This window comes from Balaenoptera ricei, chromosome 7 (assembly GCF_028023285.1).
Source record: "Balaenoptera ricei isolate mBalRic1 chromosome 7, mBalRic1.hap2, whole genome shotgun sequence".
In the NCBI taxonomy this organism is placed as follows: Eukaryota; Metazoa; Chordata; class Mammalia; order Artiodactyla; family Balaenopteridae; genus Balaenoptera; species Balaenoptera ricei.
The window spans coordinates 107,624,402-107,649,482 of NC_082645.1; the positions used below are offsets into that span (position 1 = coordinate 107,624,402).

Genomic DNA, 25,081 nt, shown 5'->3' on the forward strand with positions numbered 1-25,081 from the left:
ACTGGTGGCCCTGGAGCAAGAGCGCGCGGCCTTTCCTTCCTCCGATGTCCCACATGATGATGCTGTTGTCGGAGGCTCCTGAGAAGAGTAACCGTTGAATAGGGTCCCACCAGAGGCAGGCGACACTACCTAGGCGTGAGAGAGGGAGGCTAAATGTAACTCTACGTCAGGACATACACATGTGAGGCAGAAGACCGAACGAGGCCTAGCTGAGTCTTTAAGTAAAAATGCATTTTCGTTGTACAAAAGGGCGTTCAACACTTTATCGCGAGCCACAGAGAAGGCACAGCACGTCCGCTGTCCCGAGCTACAAGATTAGGATTTTCAGTTGTATATCAAACTGCTTTGAACACAAATGTGTTTAAAGAAGATTTCCCTCGTCTATACCAAAAAATTATAAAATAGCTGTATATGAGGGTTAGTTCAGAAAAAGCTTTTGAAGAAAAAAAAAATAGTTACCAATATCTAATGAGAAAAGGCAGTGAAGTTTTCTGTGGTTGGTTATCTTATATAAGATTAAAATCTAGATGATTCTAGGGCTCTGGGACCTTGCAGGTGTCTTACCGTAGGATGCCTACGTTTAAGAAAACTGAATTAAGTATCTCAGAGAAAAAAAAAAAGAGATGCAGGTGTACCATACAATTATGCCAGAGAACTTAGGTAAAAAAATCCAAACCCTACATTTCACGCTCTATATTGGCTAAACTTATTAAATTTGATATCCTTGGGAAAATCTTTCTTTCTACAGATTTCTCTTTCAACAGATCTCTTCATTGTTCCATTGACTGCTGCTTGCCTAGAAAAAAACTATTAATAAACTTAATAAAATTGAACCAGTCACACAAGCTAATAATATTTTTGGTGGGTATACAGAAAACTGATAAAGCCACATTCAAAAGCAACCAACAGAGACTAGTTTCTCACAGAAGCTTAACGAAAGTGAAAAAAGAAGTATTGTGCAAAACTGGCTTCAGGGATCAACTCTGCAGAAATCCTGACCCTGTTTGATCCTATGCCCCATGCACTTCAGCTAGAGGCCTAATAGCAGACAAGCAAGGTCTTTCTACATGAACACTGCTAAGTAGTTATCAGAACCCACTCTGTCCTTAGCAACCCAGAGAATACTTAACAGCATGGGGATCATGAGACCATTAGTCATAAACAGAAAGTGGTTTCTGCAGGGCCTGTGCTTTCCTGCCTAAATCTATTCAAACTTAACTGTCCTTCTCTCTCCCTTTTCCCCTTCAAGGTCCCTGATCTGATAGACTCGGTTTTACATACATAGATTAGCTATGGAGGACATTTAACTTGTTACGCTTAAAAACACTATTTTCATAAATAAGTCCATCATTAATTCCTTCAACAAACCCCCAATTCTTCGATGTGAACCAGATGGCCTCAGAGCTTCTCATTTGTTACTCAACATAGCCGATTGAGTTTCAAAGCCCTTCCACGAAGTCTGGCCAACTCACCACCCTACAGAAATGATAAAAGTCCACCCAGTCATTCTTTTCCCTCGGTCCCTCCCCCGGGGATGTTTCCCAAGTAGAGGCAGAACCAACTCATACATTTCTTCTAATCGTACTCACCGACTACATCTTGCTTGGTGTCCTAGAAGGTGACAAATTTAAAACAGTAATAACAACATTCTTCCAAAGGTCTCACCATTTATAAGACATTTTAAAAGGTCTTCAAAAATCATTTAATTTGGGCTTCTCTGGTGGCGCAGTGGTTGAGAATCTGCCTGCCAATGCAGGGGACACGGGTTCAAGCCCTGGTCTGGGAAGATCCCACATGCCGCAGAGCAGCTGGGCCCGTGAGCCACAATTACTGAGCCTGCACGTCTGGAGCCTGTGCTCCACAACAAGAGAGGCCGCGATAGTGAGAGGCCCGCGCACCGCGATGAAGAGTGGCCCCCGCTTGCCACAACTAGAGAAAGCCCTCGCACAGAAACGAAGACCCGACACAGCCATAAATAAATAAAAATAAATAAAATTAAAAATTAAAAAAAAAATCATTTAATTTAAAAGGTAAACAAAATAGAAAGTATTATCCACACAAGCAATCTAGAAGGGATTTGGACAACACAAAACCCTACCCAACACCCTGCCTTCACTTAGCTTTCACTCTTTGAGATCTTTTGAGATTTAATTCCCCTATCTGGCCAATCAAACTGAAATCTGACAGATCATAAGGAGCTGATCATTCGTGAAACCACAGAGCCGAGAACTAAATTTGGATGCCCAAATTAGGTGAAAAACGGCAGTGATTATACAGCCTACCTTCATGTCCTTTAAGGGTGGTAATAACTGAGCAGGAGCTCTGTTCAAGCTTGAGCAGGGTGATCTGTCCAGAACAGTCGCCGACAAAAGCATACTGGGTATCAAAGTCATATCTGTGGAGAAGCAGTCAAGGACGTATAATACAATCCATCTCAAAGTTATAAAGAAGAAAAGGTACATTCTAAAGAGAAGAAGCACAAACCTAAAACTATGAGAAGAGAAAAGAAATACCCAACTGAAAATCATACAACATGTAAATATGGAAGAAAAAGAATGTTTTAAGCTAGAATTATCAGGAAAATTAATATTCATTCATTCAACAAGAATACACTGAGTAGCTGCTACTATTCCAACCAGTATCCTAGGAATTGGCAACAAAAATGTTAAGAGCTGATAGAGAAGACAGACATAAAAACAAGTGATTATAAGCAAGTTATAACAAAGTGTTAAAAAGTAAAACACTCAATAATGAAAACAGCCAAAAACAACTGGAAGAAAACTGCTTTTCATGAAATATCTCTGGAAATAGTGTAAAAATGACAGCAAATATGGACGTGAACCCACCTTTTTGGGGGGCCTAGATGATTTAGCGTTAAGTGAAGAGGATGGTTTAAATTGCTGTGAAGAGTTTAATTTTAATCATCCAAAAGGCAGTCATTTGGGGTAGTAGGAAACTTTAAATTTAAAAATATATTAACTATTGGCAACAACTCATTACTTTCTTGGTTGCTTTATGGCCATAGACATTTGTGGCAAATCAGTAGTTTACACACAATAAGATAACTACTATTTTAATTCCAAAACATAGATCAAAAGGAGGACCACAGGCTGGGCCATGATTATGTGATTCTGTGCCATTTTCTATCAATCCATACGAAAGCCAAACACATAACAGAAAAACTTATTTAGCACATGATACATCTGAGTAGTCTTCCCTTGTTTGATTCTAAAGCATATGGTACTATTTTAAATATCTCATGTTGTGCATTCATTTGTAGCACACATTTTTTTATAAAGGCTTTCAATGGAAGAAAAGAATTTTACTACACCAGACATCCAGCTCTCAAAGAGAGACTACTGCGGGGCATTTGCCTGTTGCTGACAGCCTTGACCTCGCCATCACTAAGATACACAGCTACCACAGGCAGCCTTAAGCAAGAGCGAGCTCTACGTGAAACAAATCTCATAGAGTAGTAGAAAAATTTGAGACCAGCAATTTTGTAACATTTGGGGTATCCTGAGGCACCTCTGAGAGTATTATAAGGATTATGAACCCTCTCCAAACACACACAAAAAACCTAAAAAACTCCTTGTAGCCCATTTATGAACTCCAGGGTAACAGACCCTTCTTATATTCTCCTGTGGGGTCTGCAAATAAACCATCACCAGGAGAGTCGTTCCTTTCTTTCCTTATACAACAGAAAGTCTTTTCTTTCACTTTGCAAAGCAAAGGAGTGAAGGGAGGGGTCTGCGTTAATGAGGTTTAGGTTTTCCGAGATTCTGTATTAAAACACCTAGAGCACATCCCAGCAGGGAACAGCAATTCATTTAATTATTATCTTTAATAAACCAACTTTATAGCAAAAAAGCAGAGACAGAAATTCTTAGATTTTATGTGAAATATGTAGGCATCGTTCAGTCTTTGGATGTCAATCAGCAATTTCCAAGCAGATTCAAAACTAACTCCTGAGAGCGGGAGGCGCTGGGCGGGGAAGGATACTGCAGACACGAAGCCCAGGAAGTGGAGAAGTGCCGCCCGAGCATGCTCCCACTGCGGGTGCACATCCAGCTGACACACTTGTCGTGGCCGGTGCTGATCACCCACTCTGTGGCCAGGCTGAAGATAATCGCGGTCACCCGGTTCTGATGAGCTGTGGGGACAGAGAGGGAAAGTCTGCGCCCTTCAGGAAGAAATGTGACCTTTGGAATCCAGTCTCCGTGGGTGTGAACTGAGGCTCCCCTTCTCCACTTGGTCGGCCTGCAGACTCACGGGCTCAGCAGTCCTATCCCGGAGATGCCCGCACTCCAAACAGGCTGCAGAGCATGTGCCCGCCCCAACCCCAGATCTATCGCAGGCTCTCCGTGGCCCTGCCCTCTGCCTCCCTACAGGGAAGACCATCAGAAGCTACAGATCATTACAGAGTAATGCTCAAGAGGGATTCAAATAATATATTAGAGAACTGATTAAAAAACACACATACAACTCTCAATGAGTTCCCTATGGAAAATAGCAGTCTTATCTCAACAGAATAGGTTTGTTTGTTTTTTACTGTCAATACCTTTAGTGTTTTGACTCTTTAGAAAACACTGGCACTGTAAAAAAGGGCAACTGAAATTTTCTGAAATTAACCTTTTATTATTTTTAAGATGAAGCATTTGTAAAGTTCTGCATTCCAAAGCAATAGCTGAGAATGAGAAGGTGTTCAATTACCTAACTTCTAGAATATTTGTATTTCCAGGTCAATTGCAAGCCACACCAGGGCAGTGACCTGTCTACTTTATCTGGAACAGGATCTTGCATGCAGCTGGTGTTTAATAAATGCCCAGTTTGATGAATGAAGTCAGAGGCTAGACAGAGACACCGCTGACCTTGCTCTCAGCTGTGTAGGCTGCTTCAGAAAAACGGAGGGTCTCTCTTATAAATCAATCAGCAAAATCAGAAAACACTACAACTCCCAGGAAATATGGGCAAAATTATGAACAGATATTCATAAAACATGACAAATGGCCAACATTAAATAAAGCTTAAATAATTTTAAAACTGAGAACTATTTTTGACTATCAAACTGGCAATAAATATTTATAAAGATCAATATAGACTTAATAATGAACAGGCACTCTCAATCACCACTCATTAAAAATTGCTGGAAAGAGTTTTGCAAAATAAATCCAGAGTATTAAAAAAAGTTTTAAAGTTTGACCCAGTTATTCTACTTTTAGTAATCTGTCTTAAATAGAAGTAATCAGAGTTACAGAATTAGAGTCAGAGTAACCATCAAGGACACACACACACATGTGTATATACATATATGTGAAATACACACACAGATATGTATACACACATATACACACCATCATATATGTTAGTATGTGATATCAAAAAATGGAAGCAGTATACATTTTCAAAAACAGAGGAATGGTTAAATTAAATCTGACACATGCACCCAATGGAATAGTATACAAAATTTCAAATGTTAATAAGCAGGAAAAGGATGGTACATAACTCTGAAGAGCTAATAGCCTCCCACATAACTGGGGTAACAAAACTTTTAAAAAGTTAATGTGAAAACCTAATTTTGATCCTAAGACATGGTATTCTAGTTGTGTGTGTGTGTATGATAATTACCTGGGTAGGTCTTGATAAAGTTCATTTTATTAAAATCTTCAGAAACGTGAAATTCCTAAAAGTAAACACATGCAATAAGAAAACAGTTATGGTTTTAAAAACAACAGGACCTTAACTTTCAAAAGGAAGTAAAATCCAAAAATGGCCATCACCAGCCTCGGGACTCAAGATTAGCTACATAAGAACAATAGGGACTTGCTTCTTGGTCCTGTCCTCGGGTTACCATTTCTTTTGGAAGCAGACAAGTAAAGAAAGTGCTGCTGACCAGTACAGCATTTTTGTCCAGTTCTTCCTCTACAGATGAGTGCTCTGTATTTCCTCTCCCTCTAATTGCAAAGGAGGCATCTTGTTCATCTTGCTCTCTTGGCTTCACTAGAATTTCCTCAAGATGATACATACAAAGCAAAACTACAAAGACCCCTTAGGAACAGAATTCTCAGCACCAGTGAAAATAAGGCATTGGGTATCTGAGGCAATAGAAGAGGAAAATTACATATATTTAATATAGAAACACACACTAAAAAGGAAATTTAGACACTGTGGGTGTTTTTTTTTGTTTGTTTTTTAATACTCCTGTATCTTCCAAAATTTATATAGACTACGTAATACTTTATAACTAGGAAAAAATTAAAAGTACATATTTCTTAATGAGAAAATGAGCCTCAGCATAAAACTGAGAAGATAAAACTCTAAAGAAAAAGCACTAATTAAAAATTCTATTGATCAGTGCTAAATTGATAAGTTCTTAAGAGTCTCGATAACATGGAACATTATGAATTGCTGATTGGTCAGGATGAAAAAAAAAAAAAAAACAACCCACAAAGGAATACTGATTCCTTGTCCTCCACCTTGGTTTTTTGCAAAGTACAAAAAATGTACCAGCATTTTATATATACTAATTTCTATTCGGGGGAAATCAATAGATTAATACTAACTAATAATAAATTGGATTTACATTGCCCCTTTCCACTGAGGAGCTATAAGAATTTTTATATGCCATCCTAAAACCGCAGAGGGTACCCTTGAACCACGAGCCACAAGAATGGTTCCTAGAGAAATAAATGCATGACCACTACCACCACTGGAGAAGGTATTTGAGGCTTGCACTCGTGGCTTCTCGTTACATATGTGTGCACACATCGCCACGATATTCCTATAAAATCTTCAGAAGGAGTAAAACAAGACCACCGGCATTTATTACTACACAACGTATACACAGCAGCCCCAAGCAGGTGGGCGCTGACCCCCAAGCCTGCAGCTCCCCAGCCCTCACCAGCTGCCCACTGTTGCGTGAACTGCTTAAGCAGAGAGCCTGTCCTTTCTCCTGGCTCTTTCTTTCTTGGCTTTTAAACACACTCAAGGCTTCCTCTCCTTTACTTTAAAAAGCAAAACAAGCAAAGAAAAAACAACAAAATTCTCTTAATGATACTAAAACTTTCTTCATCCCCTCCTCAGCCAAAGCCTTCTCTACAGATGAGCCCACACTCACCACGTTCAGGGTCTCTAGCTCCTCACCCCGGTCACTGTTGAATCCACCTCACCGCAGGGCACCACCCCCGCTGCATGGGAAGGGCTCTCCCTGCAATCACCAGCTGCTGTCTAACTGCCATCCCCAAGGTCGTGTCACTGCCCTGATCTTAGGCTCTCCTCCCACATGGCCCATTCCGTCTCTGTCTCCCCTGTGGGTTTCCAACCCCCTGACTTTCTCTTAAATGTTGATATTCCCCAGGGAACATGACCTTGGCCCTCTGCTCTTCCCATCCTACCTGCTATCCCTAACTGACGCCAGCCACAGGTGTGGTCTCCACTGAGACCTAAATTGGGAGGACTCCCAACCCCAGCCCAGACCAACCCCTTGGGCACATGAACCCAACTGTCAAAGCTGAACCTGTCACCTTTGCCCTCAATATCAGCACGTCTCCTGTCTCAGGGAGCAGCTAACCGTTCACCATCATCTTGGCTCGAAACCGGACGCCACCTTATCAGCACTGCTATTAAACACCTACATCTAATCAAACATCTTCCACTTATCGGCACACTGAGCAAACAAACAGACACCTGACCGTTCCATCCTCCCCCACCGCATGCTTTCCAATGGCTCCCCATCAAGCAGTGATTCCCTGATGCACTCGATCCTGAGGGTCACCGAAAGGCCTTGCTAAAATATAGAGTCCCAGGCCCCTCCCTAGCGCTTCTGAAGCTGTGGGTCTGGCATGGAACCAGGCAACGTGAGTTTCAGTAAGTTCCCTGAATGATAAACGTGACTGACTATGCAGGCTTGGGAAGCCCGGCTTACACGGTGTAGTCCAGGCTCCTTAAGGCACACTCAGGATCGCCATTTCCCCTTCCTTCCTGGCTGGCTTCCTCGTCAGCCCCACTCCTAAATCAGAGTCATTCAGCACTCAGGCCCGGGGCCTGTCTCTTCTCATTCTCTCCCCAGGTGATCACAGCTATTCTTATGGCTTGAAAGATGTCCTATGTGCAGATGACTCCCCAACCAGGGCTCCCACTGGGCTCCAGGCCTGCAAATCCAATGCCAACTCCGCATCGCCATTGGGTGTGTCACTGGTACCTCAGCTGCACAGCTGGTTCCTCACTGTCTTCTTTCCCTCTAAATGCCCCCCTCTCCTCACATACCCCTAAGCCTTTCTCTTCTCAGTAAATGATACCTCTGTCTACCAGTGACTCAAGCCAGAAACCTGGCTGTCACCGGAGTTGCTCCTCCTCCTCCCCTCCCCACACCCAACCTGCCACAGATGTATGTCAGTCACCTGCTTCTGTCCATCGTCACTGCCACTGCCCTCTCATCCACAAGGCGACAACACCTGACGGTCCCGCCTCCACTCTTGTGGTCCCTCAATCCACTCTCCACTGAGCAGCCAGAGTGATCTTTTAAAAATGTGAATTAAATCACGCCATTCTTCTGCTGAAAACCCTGTAAGGGCTTCCCACAGATTTACAAAACTTAAAACTTCACCCAGACCTCCAAGGCCCTGCGTGACCTGGCCTCAGCCCACTTGTCCCCTCGCCCCTCGTCCTGCCCCGTCGCTCAGCACCATCCAGCCAAGATGACCCCCTTCAAGTCCTCAGACACGGAGATCTTCCTGCCTCGAGTCTTTACTTGGACCTTCACGTCTGGAAAACTTACTCTGGCTCTGCCTGGCTGTCTCCTACCTGCCCTTCAGGCCTCAGCTGAATGTCACATCCCTGGAGCGGTCTTCCTTCCTGACGATCCTGTCTCCTAGGAGCGGGGCCACACATCTCTCTGGATTCCCTCTTTCACTGCGCCTGTTCACTTCTTCACAGCATCTACCACAACCTGCAACTTGATGTTTACTTGTGTATTACCTGTCCCTCCCACGAGGCCATAAGACTCCTGAGAGCAGGGACCATGTCCACCTTCTTCCTAATTAGCACTCTGCACGCATGACACCTAGTGCTGAACTCAAGGCTCTCTATGACCCGCTCCAGCCATCTCTTCAGTCTTACGTGCTTCATGCTGCCAAGCTGCTTCATTCTTGTTCCCTGTGCACACTCTGACTTAAAAAACCCCTCTGTCTTTGCTCATACTGTCCTCTGCGTCTGGAAGTCCTCCTCCTCCCTCTTTCCTGGTTAACTCCTAGCCATCCTCTATGACTCAGCACAGTAATAGGCTGGCCTTGCCGCTCTCCGGCCAGGTGCAGGCACCGGTCTGTGCTCTCACTGCTCTGTGTGCAGTTCTGTAAAGCAGTGATACTCAAAGTGCGGTCTGCGGACCACTGGTCCTGATGAAAGAAGCAGAGAAACAGGCAATGTGTGTTCAGAAACCTTTACAGCAATTTAATATTATTATGACATCCAAGCAGACAAAACCAGCAAATTTCCTCAATCAACAATGTAATACCCAAAATATCAATCCAGCAAACTAAACTCAAAGCAAACCAAAGGAAAAATAATAGAGTTGAAATACATTATCAGAGAACAGAAAAAAAACAATAGAGAATCAATGATATCAAAACTGGTTCTTTGAAAAAATCAACAAAATTGACACACATTTAGCCAGAGTGGTGAAGAAAAAAAGAGAGACGACTCAAACTACTAAATTCAGGAATGAAAGGGGGAGCGTTACTATAAACCTTACAGAAAGAAAAAGGACTGTAAAAGGCTGCTGTGAACAATTACATGCCAACAAATTAGATAAGCTAGATAAAATGGACAAACTCCTAAAAAGACATAAACAACAAACACTGGCTGAAGAAGAAATAGAAAACCCATAACAAGTAAACAGATTAAATTAGCACTCAAAAAACTTCCCAGGACGAAAAGCCCAGGACCAGACGGTTTCACTGGTGAAAATCTTCCAAGCTGAAGGTCCAAGTCTTTTACAACTCAGCAATTAAAAAAAAAAAAAAAAAAAGGCAAAGGACTTGAATAGATATTTCTCCAAAGAAGATACACAAATGACTAACAAGCACATGAGAAGATGCTCAAGATCACTAGCTATTAGGGCAATGCAAATCAAAACCATAATGAGATACCACTTCACACCGACTAGGATGTCCATAATAAAACAAAAACAAACCCAGAAAATAACAAGTGTTGGTAAATATGTAAAAAACTTAGAACCTTTATATATTGCTGTTGGGAATGTAAAATGGTATAGCAACTTTGGAAAACAGTTTGGCAGTTCTGTAAAAAGTTAAGTACAGAGTTACCATATGACCCAGCAATTCCATTCCTAGGTGTATATACCCAATAAAATTGAAAACTTCGGTTCACACACAAACTGTTATGCGACTATTCACGGCAATATTATTCATAATAGCCAAAAAGTAGAAACAACCCAACTATCCATCAACTAATGAATGGATAAACAAAGTGTGGTATATCTATGTAACGGAATATTATTCCACCACAAAAAGAAATGAAGTATTAATTCAGGCTACAACATAGATGAACCTTGAAAATACTATGCTAAGTGAAAGAAGCCAGACATAAAAGGATATACATCTTATATGATTCTGTTTACATAAAATGTTTAGAATAAGCAAATCTCTGAATTCAGAAAGTAGATTAGTGACTGCCAGGAGCTGAAGGAAAGGGGACTGTAGTGTGACTGCTAATGGGTGCAGGATTCCTTTTTTTGGGGGGGTGGAGGAGCTGATAAAAATGTTGTAGAATTAGAGTATTAATGGTTGCATGATCTTGTAACTATACTATAAGACCAATGAATTGCACACTTTAAACTGGTGAATTTTATGGTATATGAATTACATCTCAGTTAAATATATGCACACACACACACAGTTAGACCCACAAAAATACCAATCTATAATAAGCTGAAAATTTAAATATCCGGTCCGAGACGTATAGCCTCAAAGAGTTATATGAGCTGTTGGCTGAATGACTAGTCCCTAGTCTTGTTTTCCTTCCTCCTCATCTTACACACACACACACACACACACACACACGCACGCGCGCGCTCTCTCCCACACTGTCCTTGCCCCAGCCTCCTCCTTCATGGGTTCAGGGATCAGGGCTGCTACAGGACTCACGTTCCCTGCACGAAGGCTGTGCTTTGTGGGCTAGACTGAGCACCAAACCATCAATCATGACAGCATTCAGAGCTCCGTGGAACTACAGATGGTCCCTGACTTACGATGGTTCAACTTATGATTTTTCAATTTTACGATGGTGCTAAAGCAATACGCCTTCAGTAGGAACCACGCTTCGATTAATGTTGAGCTTTTCCCAGGTGCCTGATATGCCGTACGGTCCTCTCTCATGACGCTGGGCAGGGTCAGCCGCAGCCCCGCTCAGTCATGCGATCGTGAAGGTTAACAACCAACACACTTACCATCATTCTGGACTCACACAATCATTCTGTTTTCCACTTTCAGTACGGTATTCAAGAATTGCATGAGATATTCAATGCTTTATTATGAAATAGGCTTTGTGTTAGGTGATTTTGCCCAACTGTAGGCTAATGTAAGTGTCCTGAGCACGTTTAAGGTAGGCTAGGCTAAGCTATGATATTCAGTAGATTAAGTGTATTAAATATATTTTCTTTTTTAAATTAATTAATTAATTTTTTTTTTTTTTTAAGTTTTGGCTGCGTTGGGTCTTCGTCGCTGCGTGCAGGCTTTCTCTAGTTGTAGCGAGCAGGGGCTACTCTTTGTTGCAGTGCACGGGCCTCTCATTACTGTGGGTTCTCTTGTTGCGAAGCACGGGCTCTCGACGCGCGGGCTTCAGTAGTTGAGGCTCACGGGCTCAGTAGTTGTGGCTTGCAGGTTCTAGGGCACAGGCTCAGTAGTTGTGGCACACGGGCTTAGCTCCTCTGCGGCATGTGGGATCTTCCCGGACCAGGGGTCGAACCCATGTCCCCTGAATTGGCAGGAGGATTCCTAACCACGGCTCCACAAGGGAAGTCCCAAATGTATTTTCAACTTATGATATTTTCAACTTACGATGGGTTTATCAGGACATAACCCCATCATAAGTTGAGGAAGATCTGTAGTTTACAATTAAGCACTAACTAAAATTAATCCATTTTTTGGCCTAACATCTGTACTGAATGAAACATTTTCTAATGCCAAACAAGCAGGCATTCATTGTTAGCTTTATTTACACTGTCCAACAGGAGTGAACACGGGAGGTCAATATAATGAATACATTCTGGAAGCTACCTACCATCACGGCTCCGTTATCCTGGCCCACAAATATCCGTCTGCTATCATGATGGTAAGCCATAGCAGAGCAAGGAGCTGCCAGAAAGACAAAGACCACGTTACGCGCAAAGCTAAGCATGTTAAGTCATTGTTCAAGGTACATTATTAAGAAGAGCTATAAAACTTAGGTTAAAAGAGGGCAAAAACACTTTATAAAAAAAAAATTACTAAAATTCTGTTGTCTTAGTGTAAAATATTAACTTTAACAATCTTCCAAGTTACTTTTATAACTTTGGGTGACGCGAGCTCCATGAAGTTTCATCTGATTGAAACTCCTACCTGTTTCTGGAAAGGTCTGGGGTCCAGTGCTTAGAGCAGGTGATCTGCTACCCAAATTCCACAGGTCATCCTGCCCCTCCCGCTTCCCCATCGCACATAAAACAGCACCTGGCATCTGTGGAAAGAAGGGTTCCCAGCACCACAATTCCCTTTCCGTGGCATGTGAGCAAGCTGGGAAAGCCACTTTGGGATTACTTGGTTTTTTTTCCCAATGATGAAAAAAATGTTCCGTTTTGTGATGACTCACACAACTCCAGTTTATGGTAACGAGTTGTGAGGGGTAGACATGTTCCTTTGTCCATAGCATGTCATGTGACTAGGACAGCCCCGACTCTTCCCACGTATGCACCCCTCTTCCAGCTTCTACATAGTCTTCTTCCAGAAAGCATGGGCCAGAGAATGAGTTTCACAAAGGAGAAACTCTAAATCGTCTCCTCTGCTAAAAATTAGAATTAAAGTGATTTAGAAAATGGAACATTTGGAAAAAGAAATGTTTGGGTTCACTTCAGCCTTAAGAATTTTAATTGAGTGTGGAAAGAAATGCATGCTAGGAAATAAACAAACAAATCTGAGTTTATTTTGAAATAAAACTTCTTAAAAAAAGTAAAAGAAAAATCTTATAAATGAAGTTACCATTTGCAAACAGTTTAAAGTTCTCTAACTACAATGGCTGATATTCTCCACCAAAGGAAGAAAATAAACTACAATACTGAATTGTACTCAAAGGCAGAAACATAGTTAGCTGTATGATCAGACTATTTCAGTTGCATTCAAAAAACTATCTCGTTGAAATATAGAGACCAAAACTGTCTACACACAAAACAATTAGAACTGACTACAAGTTTGTACACCCTTATCCACCATATTGATGTTTGAAACTACAAAGAACGATCATGTTTAAGAATTATAACCACAAAGATATATGTGTCTTCATACAAAGTGCTTTTTAATAACCATGCATAAAATTATCTTTGAGAAATCAAATCTCTTTGATGATTTTAAAGATTCACTGTCATTATTTTTGCTTGCTTTTCAGTTGGTACTAAATCTTAATGCTTTAGTTTTAAGCTTCTTTTCAATTCTTTTTATGCCCAATGTTATAACTAACTGTACATAAACATGTTAAAATCTTTTGTGTAAAAATTACAATGTGCTGAGTAATTTTATAAGACTAGAGAATTCTCACATATTTAAAAAAAAAAAGCCTCGCTAGTTTGCTTTGTATCTAAAAATGTCCTGGCTTTTTTCCTAGAAGGGAAGCTTCTACTGAGATAAACTATAATTTTTTTTTAATGTGAATGTTCACATAGCTTTATAAACAAGCAAAACACAAATCATCTTTCAAATCAGTGACCTTTTAAAAAGGCACCATTGCAGTCCAAAATCATATGCTTAAAACTTTAGTTTTGTAAACAAAGGGTTTTCTGGAATATAGTCAGGCTCTTTCATTTATGTATTCCTTATGGCTGCTTTCACATTACGATGGCAGAGTTGAGAAGTTGTCACAGAGATTGTTTGGCCCATAAAGCCTAATATTTATGTCTGGCCCTTTGCAGAAAAAGTTTGTGGACCCACCCCATATTGCAGTGAGCAGCACAGTTTTGGAGTCAGATGGGCATGAACTGGAATTCCAACCTCTGGCCTCAGTTTCCCTGTCTACTAAGTGGTGAAAATATCGTCTACCTTATATAGCTGTTGGGATGATTTCATAAAATAGTACCAAAAAACAAAAATGCATGAGGCACATAGTAGATACAGAAACTAAGAGTTACATTTTTCTTCAGCTAAAGCAGATTCTGAAAGTTATTTTTGTTATGTGAGGTAATGTTCTGAATCATAATTGGTCCACGTATAGCAACATTCTAAGGTTTGCTTACTGATCACCTCTGTCAGGTCACAGGAAACAAATCGGTGGATGGCCACTAAAACGTCCTCAACTGGGTAATCTGCAGACAGTTTTTAAAACCAACATGGCACTTTCCTTCTCATACTTCAAATTTAATTTTAAAATAAAACAGACAAGCAGTTATTTCTCAAAATTCATTCATTCTGTTTTCTTCTGGCAGTGTTCTTGCAATTTCATCAGTAGACACCGTTCCAGATGGAGGTGATAAAGAGGCATCTGGAAGCAACAGGCTGCATACGTGTAGATACAAACATGAAGGTGTCAGTCACCCACAGCAGAGATGTGTTTTTACCAGTCTTTCCAGCCACAGCGCTGGAAGCTACTTCTGGAGGCTACAGTTAGGCCAAGATAGCAAGGGATGGCAACAGAGAAAGCAAAGCCATGTGCCCAAGACCCAAAAGCCAAGGAAGAGTGTGCACTGCTACTGCTAGGTTCTGGTGCCCTGGGAGAGAAATCAATTACAAAGTGAACTAAATATCTGGGGGAAATACAAGCCAAGGAGTCACTGAACTAAACACTGGACAAACATCTATCTCAGTCTCTCTCTGTTCTTAAGAGCATGAACTCCAAGGTTGAGGTCTCAGGAGACTGAGCTGTGGCCAGATTATGAAGTGCGGGGTAATGGAGAGGAGGGAGGGATAACAGCAAGAGCGTTAGCAGGACTGGCCACAAAGACGGCAAAACATCCCCCAGCACAGGTAGCAGGTCCCCAGGCTGTTGCTGTTCCCGGCTATCAGATCTACCACTGGGTCACTGGAAGTAAGGAGTTATGTGTCTAAGAGAAGCCTCTTATTTTTCAGTTGGGTAAAGGATAGGCTCAGAGGCCCAGGGTATCCCACCTACCTCTGCCCTGCTCCCTAAAAATCCCAAAGTAAATTTATCAAACGGGCTCCACAAGCACATTCACAAGACATCAGCTGCTTCCTATTTCACACTGAGTAACCAAGGTGACAAATCCACAGACACACACGGACACAGGATGGGAGGTACTACTTACTGCCTGGCACAGTAAATCATGATTAGGGTTTCAGGTAGTCTTGACACACTGCATATGGTAAAGTTTTATGGTTCCTTTTAAAATAGTTAGCTTTATACCAGTATTCCAAAGAGTCCACTTCATTTTCATTGAATGGTTATCAAGATAGAGAAGATAACCAGCCTGCCCAAGCTGTCAGTAGAAGGCAGAACAAATGAAAATCCTGACAAACTATTAATTATTTGTGGAAATGCTTATAGGATCTAAACCCTGCACGTACCCTGCGATAAATGTGCAGATGAGAAAGTGCTAGCCAAGAAAGGAGGTGCTTGGAAGGATAATTCAAGCTGATATAAGGAGTTTGCTGAATAACAGGCAGCTCTGTGTTTGTAAGAAACTCCACAGCCCCCGGAATAACTCTTACGGGAACTATGAACCGTGTCCACAGCGTCTGGAACTAGCAAACACTCTTCTTTGGAGAACTTCGTAACAGTCGTCACTAGCAAACCATCAAGCCTGCTCCAGAGCCTTTTGTCTTTTCCTAGGGGATCCTCTGATTATTGAAACCTTAACTGAGGAAAACCCCTCATTAAGGACCAAAACCACCAGGAAATAAGCAGCTACGGATGCCTTCCGTGTGGCCACTGCGGGTGGCAGGACTCAGCCCCAGCTTGGACCCGGGTGGTATCCAGGCACTTTTTTCAAGAAAGGATGGAGAAGTGGGAGATAAGGATGCAAAGCTGCTTAGATCTGCAGGAAGGGTTGGATTTAAATGTAATTTTATATCACTACATCTCAGGGCTGTTCTAAAATCTCAATGCAAAAGCTTTATCATCAGGGTTTATTTTCAGAACATATTTGACTACTGAGAAAAATCTCCATTTAGAATGCGTTGTGCCTTGTACCAGATCTCTCAACAGTACCCAGAGTTTATGAAAAAGTTGGGCAAAAGGCCAGTTAAGAAGGCAGAGGAGTGTTCAGAGCTCTGTTTTAGTGTCAATATCAGCTATTACTAAGAAGAAAGTTACTACTAATAGAAGTTGGCAAAATGAAGACAAAGGAAAATGGAGGAGGTGGGAGGCTTTCCTCTTCCTTTTATTTTTTCCAGTTCTGTTCAAGTCCGCTTCAGTTAAGCCGGTAGACCCAGCTTCATTCGCAAGAGAAAGGGAGTTTTCCCATGGTTTAACACAGCCTATCAGAGGTATTAGGCAACTAAGAAGCTCATTTTGAAATCTAGCGGCATTTTTTTAATCAGGAATTTTGAAATTTAAATCCTCAAAGACAGCTACTCACAGGCCATTGTGTGGTAAATGCTGGGCCAGTACTGACCGCTGTCTCTTTTCAGCCATACTCGGATAGTTCTGTGGGGAAAAGAAAAGAAAAAAACGAGTAGTTTTTAGTAATTTTACCTTCTTTTCTGCTCCAGGCAAACTTTTTATTTTATTTTCAATACTGTTTCCCATTGACCTTATAACATTAATCAACTGGACAAATTAGACAAATACACACACAGAGTATTATGGTATACTTTATACTAGTATATATGTGTATATACACACACATATTATATAGTTACCTACAGTATGTCCATACATGGTAAGTTTTGCAGTAACTAGGAGTCAGGATTCTAAATAACTTTAATAATATGGAAAATGTTCATTATATAATGATATACAAAGAAAGCTGAGAACTATTAACTACTTTTCTTGGCAACAAACTGCAAACTTGGTCGCTTGGCTGCCTCAGCCAAATGAGAGTCGTAGACGTAAATGGAAAGAAAATGTTTCTGGAGAACTGGGAGCGACGTGCGTACAAAGCAGAGCCCACACCACTGCTCGTTCACAGATAATTCCCAGTCGTCTCGGCCCCGGGAGGAAATCCTTCCACACCCGTCTCTGAGCCTCTCCTTTCACCAGAATGCACACAGAGAGATGAGGAAATCCTGGACACAGGCAGGAAAATGACACACGACCAAAACAGCCAAGGTTTAATATTTTGGCTTATCACCTCAGAAGAACAATATGGAATATTTCTCCAGCACTCATGGAACCTCCAGGAAGCTCTGGGCCTCTTCCTCTTCAGAGTAGGACACTCACTGCCTTTTCCGGCACAGCCGTGCTCTGCCTTCGCAATGACTCCTAACTGTCTCAGCGTCCCTTATTGTCAGCTCTGTCACACTCTTGTATTTCTAACAGCAACGCAGATTCTGGCCCACAGCCAGCACTGAATTAATGGTTGCAACCTTGAACTAAAATACAGTAAGGCTAAATGTTGACACTATGTTTCCATTCTGCTTGAAGTTCAAGACAAGTAAGACAGGTCTATGAGGATAAAAATCAGAATAGTGGTTGCTTCTGGGCGTGAGGACAGAATGCAGTGAAGGGATATGAGGGAACCTTCTAGGGCCACGGTAAGGCTCTGGGGAGTAGGCGACGCGGGTGTATGCATTTTTCAGAACCTGCCCAGCTGCACTTAAGATCTTACAGATTACTGTAAATGATTAGAGCTAAATAAAAGAAAATAAAGACCAGATGTTGACTTCCATTCATCCAAATAAATAAGATGACCTAGCAGCACAGCGGGAATCAGGCTATCTTAAATGTGAACTGGCCGTACAGGCCTTAGTGTGGGAACAGCCATTTGTACAACACGACCCATCTTCCAGCCACTGCTAACTGGTCACGATGGAACCTTCGGCCAAGGTGAATCACTCAGAGTTTTTCTCTACATCGCCCCTCTGATCACAACTGGCCAGACCAGAAATGGGATCCGTCAGTTCCTTCCCTGGGATATCAGAAACCAGGAGAGACAGACATAGATCAGTATGTCTCCAGTAGTTGACATGACTGTTTCTGGTCACACATCTGGCAATTTGGACTGGAGAATTTTGTACGTTAATAAAAGGGAAAGAATGAAGCCGACCGAAGAGGAGAGGCAGGAGCAAACTGGAGACAGGCCAGGTGGAAAGTCCCCCATGCCAGCTGCTCCTGAGGCCGCTACTTCCCTAGACTTGGGTTCCGTGAGGCAGGTGTCCCAGCATCCTCACCATAAACACCCTCAGCGGCTTAAGCGAGTCTGAGTAATTTTTGTTATTTGCAATCAAACAGGTACTCATACACTGTGTCTGTGTGGGACACCATGAAGACTCTCGGACACCGTCTCTTCGTTCAAGCACCATTAAACAAGGTCCTACGTGACAAAGTTCACAAGGCAAGGCAATCAGGCAGACTCCTTCAGGAGTACCTATATTGTGATAGGAAGTTCTAGAAAGTTCAAGTTCACATCCAAAATTAAAAGGGAAAGAGAGAGAAAGATCAGACTAAAGCATCTGGGAACAGACCTATACTTTTTACTGTCTGTAGTTCGACATCTTAAATCAAAATTTGACACTCTTTGAGGTAACGTTTTAAACCACTGCTATTATTTCTGGGTTCTTGGTTACTGTTCGTGATTATTTAGTTTTCTTCTTCCACAAACTTCAGAGGTTAAGACTTTTTCATGGAACAGATCTTTCTAGTTTGAAACCATTTAAATGAAGCTATGAAAAATACTTAATGGGGACTTCCCTGGTGGCACACTGGTTAAGACTCTGCCTGCTAATGCAGGTGACACAGCTTCGAGCCCTGGTCCGGGAAGATCACACATGCTGCGGAGCAACTAAGCCCGTGCGCCACAACTACTGAGCCCATGCGCCACAAGTACTGAAGACTGCATGCCTAGAGCCCATGCTCCGCAACAAGAGAAGCCACCGCAATGAGAAGCCCGCGCACCGCAACAAAGAGTAGCCCCTGCTCGCCACAACTAGAGAAGGCCCGCACACAGCAATGAAGACCCAATGCAGTCAAAAATCAATAAAAAAATAAATTAAAAAAAGAAACTTAATGGCATGGGAAAATGTTCATGATATAATGTTAAGTAAAAGCCCTATACAAAATTGGTAAGTGCAGTATACCAACTTTATTTTACAGTACATCTGGTCAAACCTCTAGATCCAACTACCAATCTACGGGAAATGCAGAGGAACACAGTATACATCACCACTGGGGTGCATTCAGCAAAAATCAAGACTGCAGGAAACTCTATAGACAAATGACCCAGTTTCTTCAACATGTAATTTGCAAGGGGGAAGAAACAGAAATGGAGCACCAGCCTGTGACTAAAGAGGTCTTAACAGGCACGTCAAACATTCTCAATGTGGAGACTTGGTTAAATCCTGATTCAATCAAACTGTTAAATATACATATATTATTATGAAACAATTGAAAATACATACAGTGACTAGATATTTGATATTAAAAAATACTGTTTAGGGACTTCCCTGGTGGCACAGTGGCTGAGAATCTGCCTGCCAACGCAGGGGACATGGGTTTGAGCCCTGGTCCAGGAAGATCCCACATGCCGCGGAGCAACTAAGCCCGTGCGCCACAGCTACTGAGCCTGTGTTCTAGAGCCCGCAAGCCACAACTACTGAGCCCACATGCTACAACTACTGAAGCCCACGCGCCTAGAGCCCAAGCTCTGCAACAAGAGGAGCCACCGCGATGAGAAGCCCGTGCACCGCAACAAAGAGTAGCCCCCGCTCGCCGCAACTAGAGAAAGCCCATGCGCAGCAACTAAGACCCAACAACGAAGACCCAATGCAGCCATAAATAAATAAATAAATAAATTTATTTAAAAAAAAAATACTGCTTATTTCTTTAGGTGTGATAATGGTGTTGCAGGTTTTTGCTTGTTTTGTTAAGAAGGAAGCAGTAATGCCTACCTGGGACACTGGCCCTTGTCTCTGTTCTCAGCATGCCCACCGCCGTCCAGCCCTCACCACTCACGCCTCAGTGCAGCCTCCTCTCAGGTCATGTGGTGGGCTCATCCCTCTGGCCCACCTCGGGCATGTCGACTACTGGCTACATCTCCCAAGGAACCATGCATCCCACTGCCCCTGTGTTCAGAGCCCACCAGCCGTTGTCTCAAATCAGGGGTTCAACTGACATACTTATGATTCCCAGACCCAGACCCTACATCCCAGCAAGCTGTCAACCTCAGATGCCCCAAATACGCTGAGCTCAGGTTATGTCCTAATCCCTCCTCCCTCACCACTCCACCAAGGACTTTTCTCTCTAGGCAGTAGTTCATCTGGGCAGCACCCGCAGGATGGGTACCATTTCAGCATGACCTCCCTCACCTAAATTAATCAATAGAAGCTTGTAATGATGATCCTTAGGCCTGAACTACTAACACAATATTACATTCTGTTGACTACATTTTATGTTACTTAGTACAGAATGTTTATGGATACATTTCATTATTTATGTTCAACACAGGGGATGAAACAGGAGTTATAAGAAGTTAAAGGCCAACTCACCTCTAAGCATTAAATCTGTTCAAGGATTCTACTCCACTTGCAAAGACAGGTCAGCAAAGGCCAAGGCACTTGAAGATGAGAGCACCGTACAGCGCCTTCATTCACTCAAAGGGATTAAACCTATCTGTCTGGTTTTTTAAGGGTCTAAAGACCAGAATGCTGATGTAGTCTAAAAGCCCCCAAATCAACCCCGTAAGTTGTGGGTCATGAATGCATTGGTAGCTCAATGGAGCCCTCAGTGGCTCATGCTTTTCCCTGAGTCCTCTTGAAAGAAGAGTGATTTCAGACAGCACGGAAGTCACTGTGAGCAGGAAACCTTAAAGGTTGTCTCTTCCATCCAATCATCTAACCTGGAAAAGTCAAATTTTAACTTCATGCAGCTTAGTCCAAGGTCAAAATGGGACCTACCTAGACCCCAGCATCTTTGAAACACAGTATTATTTCCTTTGGAGGACAAACATCAGTTACTACCATTTGGTCTGCACCCAGCTGGCACACTAGGAAATTGGCAAGACTTAAATTATCTCTTGGGGTGTTTCATTTGGAAATTATTTATCACATCCAGGCTGAGAGAAGACCATCCTTTTTTGGGAATCAGGTTCCGAATCAGGCAGCTGACCTTGATAGTTGGCTCTACCTCTGTACTCACACTTTCTATCTGGAATTCCCTTCCTTCTCTTTTCAAGCCAAACTGTTTCCCTTCCTTGGGGGACGCATTAAACTCTCCCACTTCTGAGATAAAAATCAAAATGATATTAAATTTAACTCCTAATACTCCAGCACTCTCAAGAAACTATGATATTAAACAAAGGTGTATAATTTCTACTAAGTAATATAGAAATTTGTTTTGTACTGTAGTCAGAATATGCCTCATTGGTTTAAAAAAATGGTTATAAAAACAGGCTTAAGTTGGGCTGTTTATTTAAAAAAAAAATCAATAAATTTCACAGACTAAAAAAATTTACTATTCAGAAAACTGGAAACAAAATCTACTAGTCACAATAAAACAGTTTAGTAACATTTTACAGGAGCAAACTATGAAAAACTCTAGGATGATATTAATGAACGATATAATCACCAAAGTGTCAGGATCAGATGGCTTTATTTTTCCAAAAACCACAATATTTTTCTGCCTAGATGAATGTCTAAGACCCTCTCTGACTGAAGTAAAACAGCTTAACTTTTTCCTTCACTATTTTGACAACCTACACCCACTCACCTAAACTCATTTTATGTTTTGCTTGCTGCTTATTCTACCCATTCTTCTAGTACAGGGATCTTGTTTGATGTTCCAAGACTGCGTCAATCTGGAAAACAAGTCTTTCCTTAAAACCAGAACCTTAGAAACATGTTCATCTTTGCCAAGATCTATTTTTAAGTTGTTTTAAAAACAATAGTCTGATATTTTTCCAAAAGGTACTTAGAAAGGAAATGTGTCATCTCTTTCAGAGCCTACGCTACTACAAGTGCTTTTCAATCTTCCCCACGCTCCTGCTGTGGAGGACTGCACCATCAGTCTCGTCTGCCCTCCTCGTTTGAGAAGCGTGAACTCATGTAGGGCTGCAGCGTTTTCCATGGAGACACGAGAGGAAGTCTCTCTGTAAGGCTATAGCCCCACTGTATGCACATCAAACCATCATCTTATCTGTCTCGTTGTTCAGCACGGTGGATCACCATCCATTTATTTTCTAAATAAATGAAATGCCAAAGTTGGATTGTTATTTCTTTACTTTAAATATTTCAGACGGAAATGTGTTTAAAATGTATTGCGGGGCAGGGCTAAGCCAAGGAACAACTGAAAACAGTAATAACATGCCATTTCTAGGGCTCTCGTGATTTTCTGTCGGCATTGTACATCAGAGCTAATTCTTTGGCAAGAATTTTGCTCCACAGAGTGAGAAACACGTTTCCTGCCTAATAATAATGGTAACAGTAATAACAATGATGATGATGGTAACGACCACAATAAACTGATTTAGGAATTCCAGGCTTGGCAATTGACCCTGAAGAAATTTTTTAATAGATGAAGAAAAGAACTACATATTTTAAAAAGTTCATATGAGCATTATTCAAAGGAGTAAAGTTAGGGGAAAATGTTAAATAATGAAATGGGTTAATGACACATTCATTCAACTGCCTATATAGTCATTAAAATTAGTTATGAAGACCATAGAACCATGAAAAAATGTTTATAATATACTAAGGTTTTTTTTTTTTAAGCTTAATATAAGATGATAGAACTAAATTCCATAACTGCGCTGAGTCGGGCTGGGCAGGGAGGACAAGGAGGCTGATGAAGGGCAGAAAGACAGAGAGAAGAGAACACGCCCGCGGGGCAGACAAGGACACTGGTTCCTGGGGGGCGGGGGGGGGGGGGTGGTCCCCAGAGAAAAGATGTGGAGCAGCTGAGAAGCGGGGGAAAACAGCAGGGCCACTAACAGTTAAACACCTCCTCATAAGCCTCGAGGCACATAAGGACTTATCTTGTCTGATTTTTTTTTTTTTAATTTATTTTATTTATTTATTATTTTTGGCTGTGTTGGGTCTTCGTTGCTGCGTGCGGGCTTTCTCTAAATGCGGCGAATGGGGGCTACTCTTCATTGCGGTGCATGGGCTTCTCGCTGCAGTGGCTTCTCATTGCGGAGCACTGGCTGGATCTAGGCGTGTGGGCTTCAGTAGCTGTGGCATGTGGGATCAGTAGTTGTGGCTCGCGGGCTCTAGAGTGCAGACTCAGTAGTTGTGGCGCACGGGCTTAGTTGCTCCACGGCATGTGGGATCTTCCCAGACCAGGGCTGTGTGGGATCCTCCTGGACCAGGGCTCGAACCCATGTCCCCTGCATTGGTAGGCGGATTCTTAACCACTGCGCCACCAGGGAAGCCCCTCTTGTCTGATTTTCAAGGGTACCTATCTCAAATTCTAAATGTAAAAACCGCCCCCTCCCTGGGAGCGTGCCCGTTAAGTCATTACCACTGAGAGCAAGTGAGGCTGAGGAGAAAAACGGGGGTCAGACTGAAGATCTGGAGCAGCTGCAGGCACTAGAATCAGAGGCAGTTTCAAATAGGGCTCGACCACTTTCCTTTTTTCAGTGCAGCAGAGTCTAAGAGGCCCTGTGCCCCCACGGAGTCTGTCAGGGGATCTGCTGCACCCATGGAGGTCAGTGCAGAGGAGTGGAGAGGGCCTGGACACAAGGGCTAGAGGTGCTGGGTGGACGGGGCCTCGAGAGCATGAGTTACGCCCCGGGAGCAGTGAGCAGGGGCACAGTGGGCAGAGCTGGGCAAAGAAGTCCCGTGCGGAAAGGCAGGAGAGAGAAGACACCAAAAGGCACAGGACTCGATGGCCTGAAAGATACAAGGCAATAAACCGCGCCTCTTTCACAAACGTGTCCCCACTTAACTTCTCAAAGTTCCCAGAGAAGAACTCCAGTGGCACAGACGCTACCTCCTGCCTTCTGCGTATGCCCTGGGAGTCTAGAAAAGCTGTGGTCTGTTGAGAACGTGATGCCACACCCTCAAGGCAAAGATGACAGCCAAGACCTCCATTTTATACTTAGGGAGGCAGAAGTCAGGAGGGAGAAAGTCCTAACATCAAAGAAACCAACAGCAGCCCTGGGTCAGATTTTCTAACTCTGTCTACTTATTCTGCCAGAAGGTGATGAAAATTCACATTTCAAAACAATACCAAGGTAAATAATTCAAAGCAAAGAAGCTTTATATGGTAATTAATTAATATATAGAACAATTTTTTAAAGGGCATTCAGAACACTCTACATTTTATCCTCCAAAGCAGTAACTCCTAAACAATAAGGAAACATGAAGCATTAAATTCCTTTTTTCTCCAAATAAATGCAGAATGTGGAAAAGTCCAGGTCTAACTCCAAAATTCTCACTTAGCTCAAAACAGTCCTGACTTCTGTGCTCAATATGTACAGTGATTCTAACAAAATCTCTCACTACCTCAAGATCAACTGCAGTATACGATACAATAAGTAAGTGCTTGAGGCAGCAAGTTGCAAAAATGGGCCCAATTCTTTACCCGTCCCTGCATCCCTGCCCTTTACAACGTGACACTGTAGCTCTTCCCATCAAGAGGTGGAAGCTACTTCTCTGATCTTGAAAATGGGCTGCCTGGTGACTTGCTTTGGCCAGAAGAACGTGGTTGTAGCAATGCAGCGCCAGCTCTGAGTAAAGAGGCCCTCTCTTGGAAGCCTACCATGGTTACATGAACA

At 42.3% G+C, this 25,081-nt stretch overlaps 1 protein-coding gene across 1 annotated transcript in view; it reads right to left on the reverse strand.

The window, feature by feature from the left end:
* The window catches only part of WDFY1 (WD repeat and FYVE domain containing 1), a 48,100-nt gene that overhangs the window by 12,912 nt on the left and 10,107 nt on the right, over positions 1–25,081 (reverse strand). Inside the window, exons 2-7 of the mRNA XM_059928815.1 lie at positions 16,790–16,857; positions 12,298–12,371; positions 5,629–5,683; positions 4,003–4,153; positions 2,283–2,395; positions 3–129 (exon numbers count right to left, since the gene is read on the reverse strand). Of these exons, the coding sequence (XP_059784798.1) occupies positions 3–129; positions 2,283–2,395; positions 4,003–4,153; positions 5,629–5,683; positions 12,298–12,371; positions 16,790–16,857 (588 nt within the window). The remainder of the gene's footprint in view (positions 1–2; positions 130–2,282; positions 2,396–4,002; positions 4,154–5,628; positions 5,684–12,297; positions 12,372–16,789; positions 16,858–25,081) is intronic.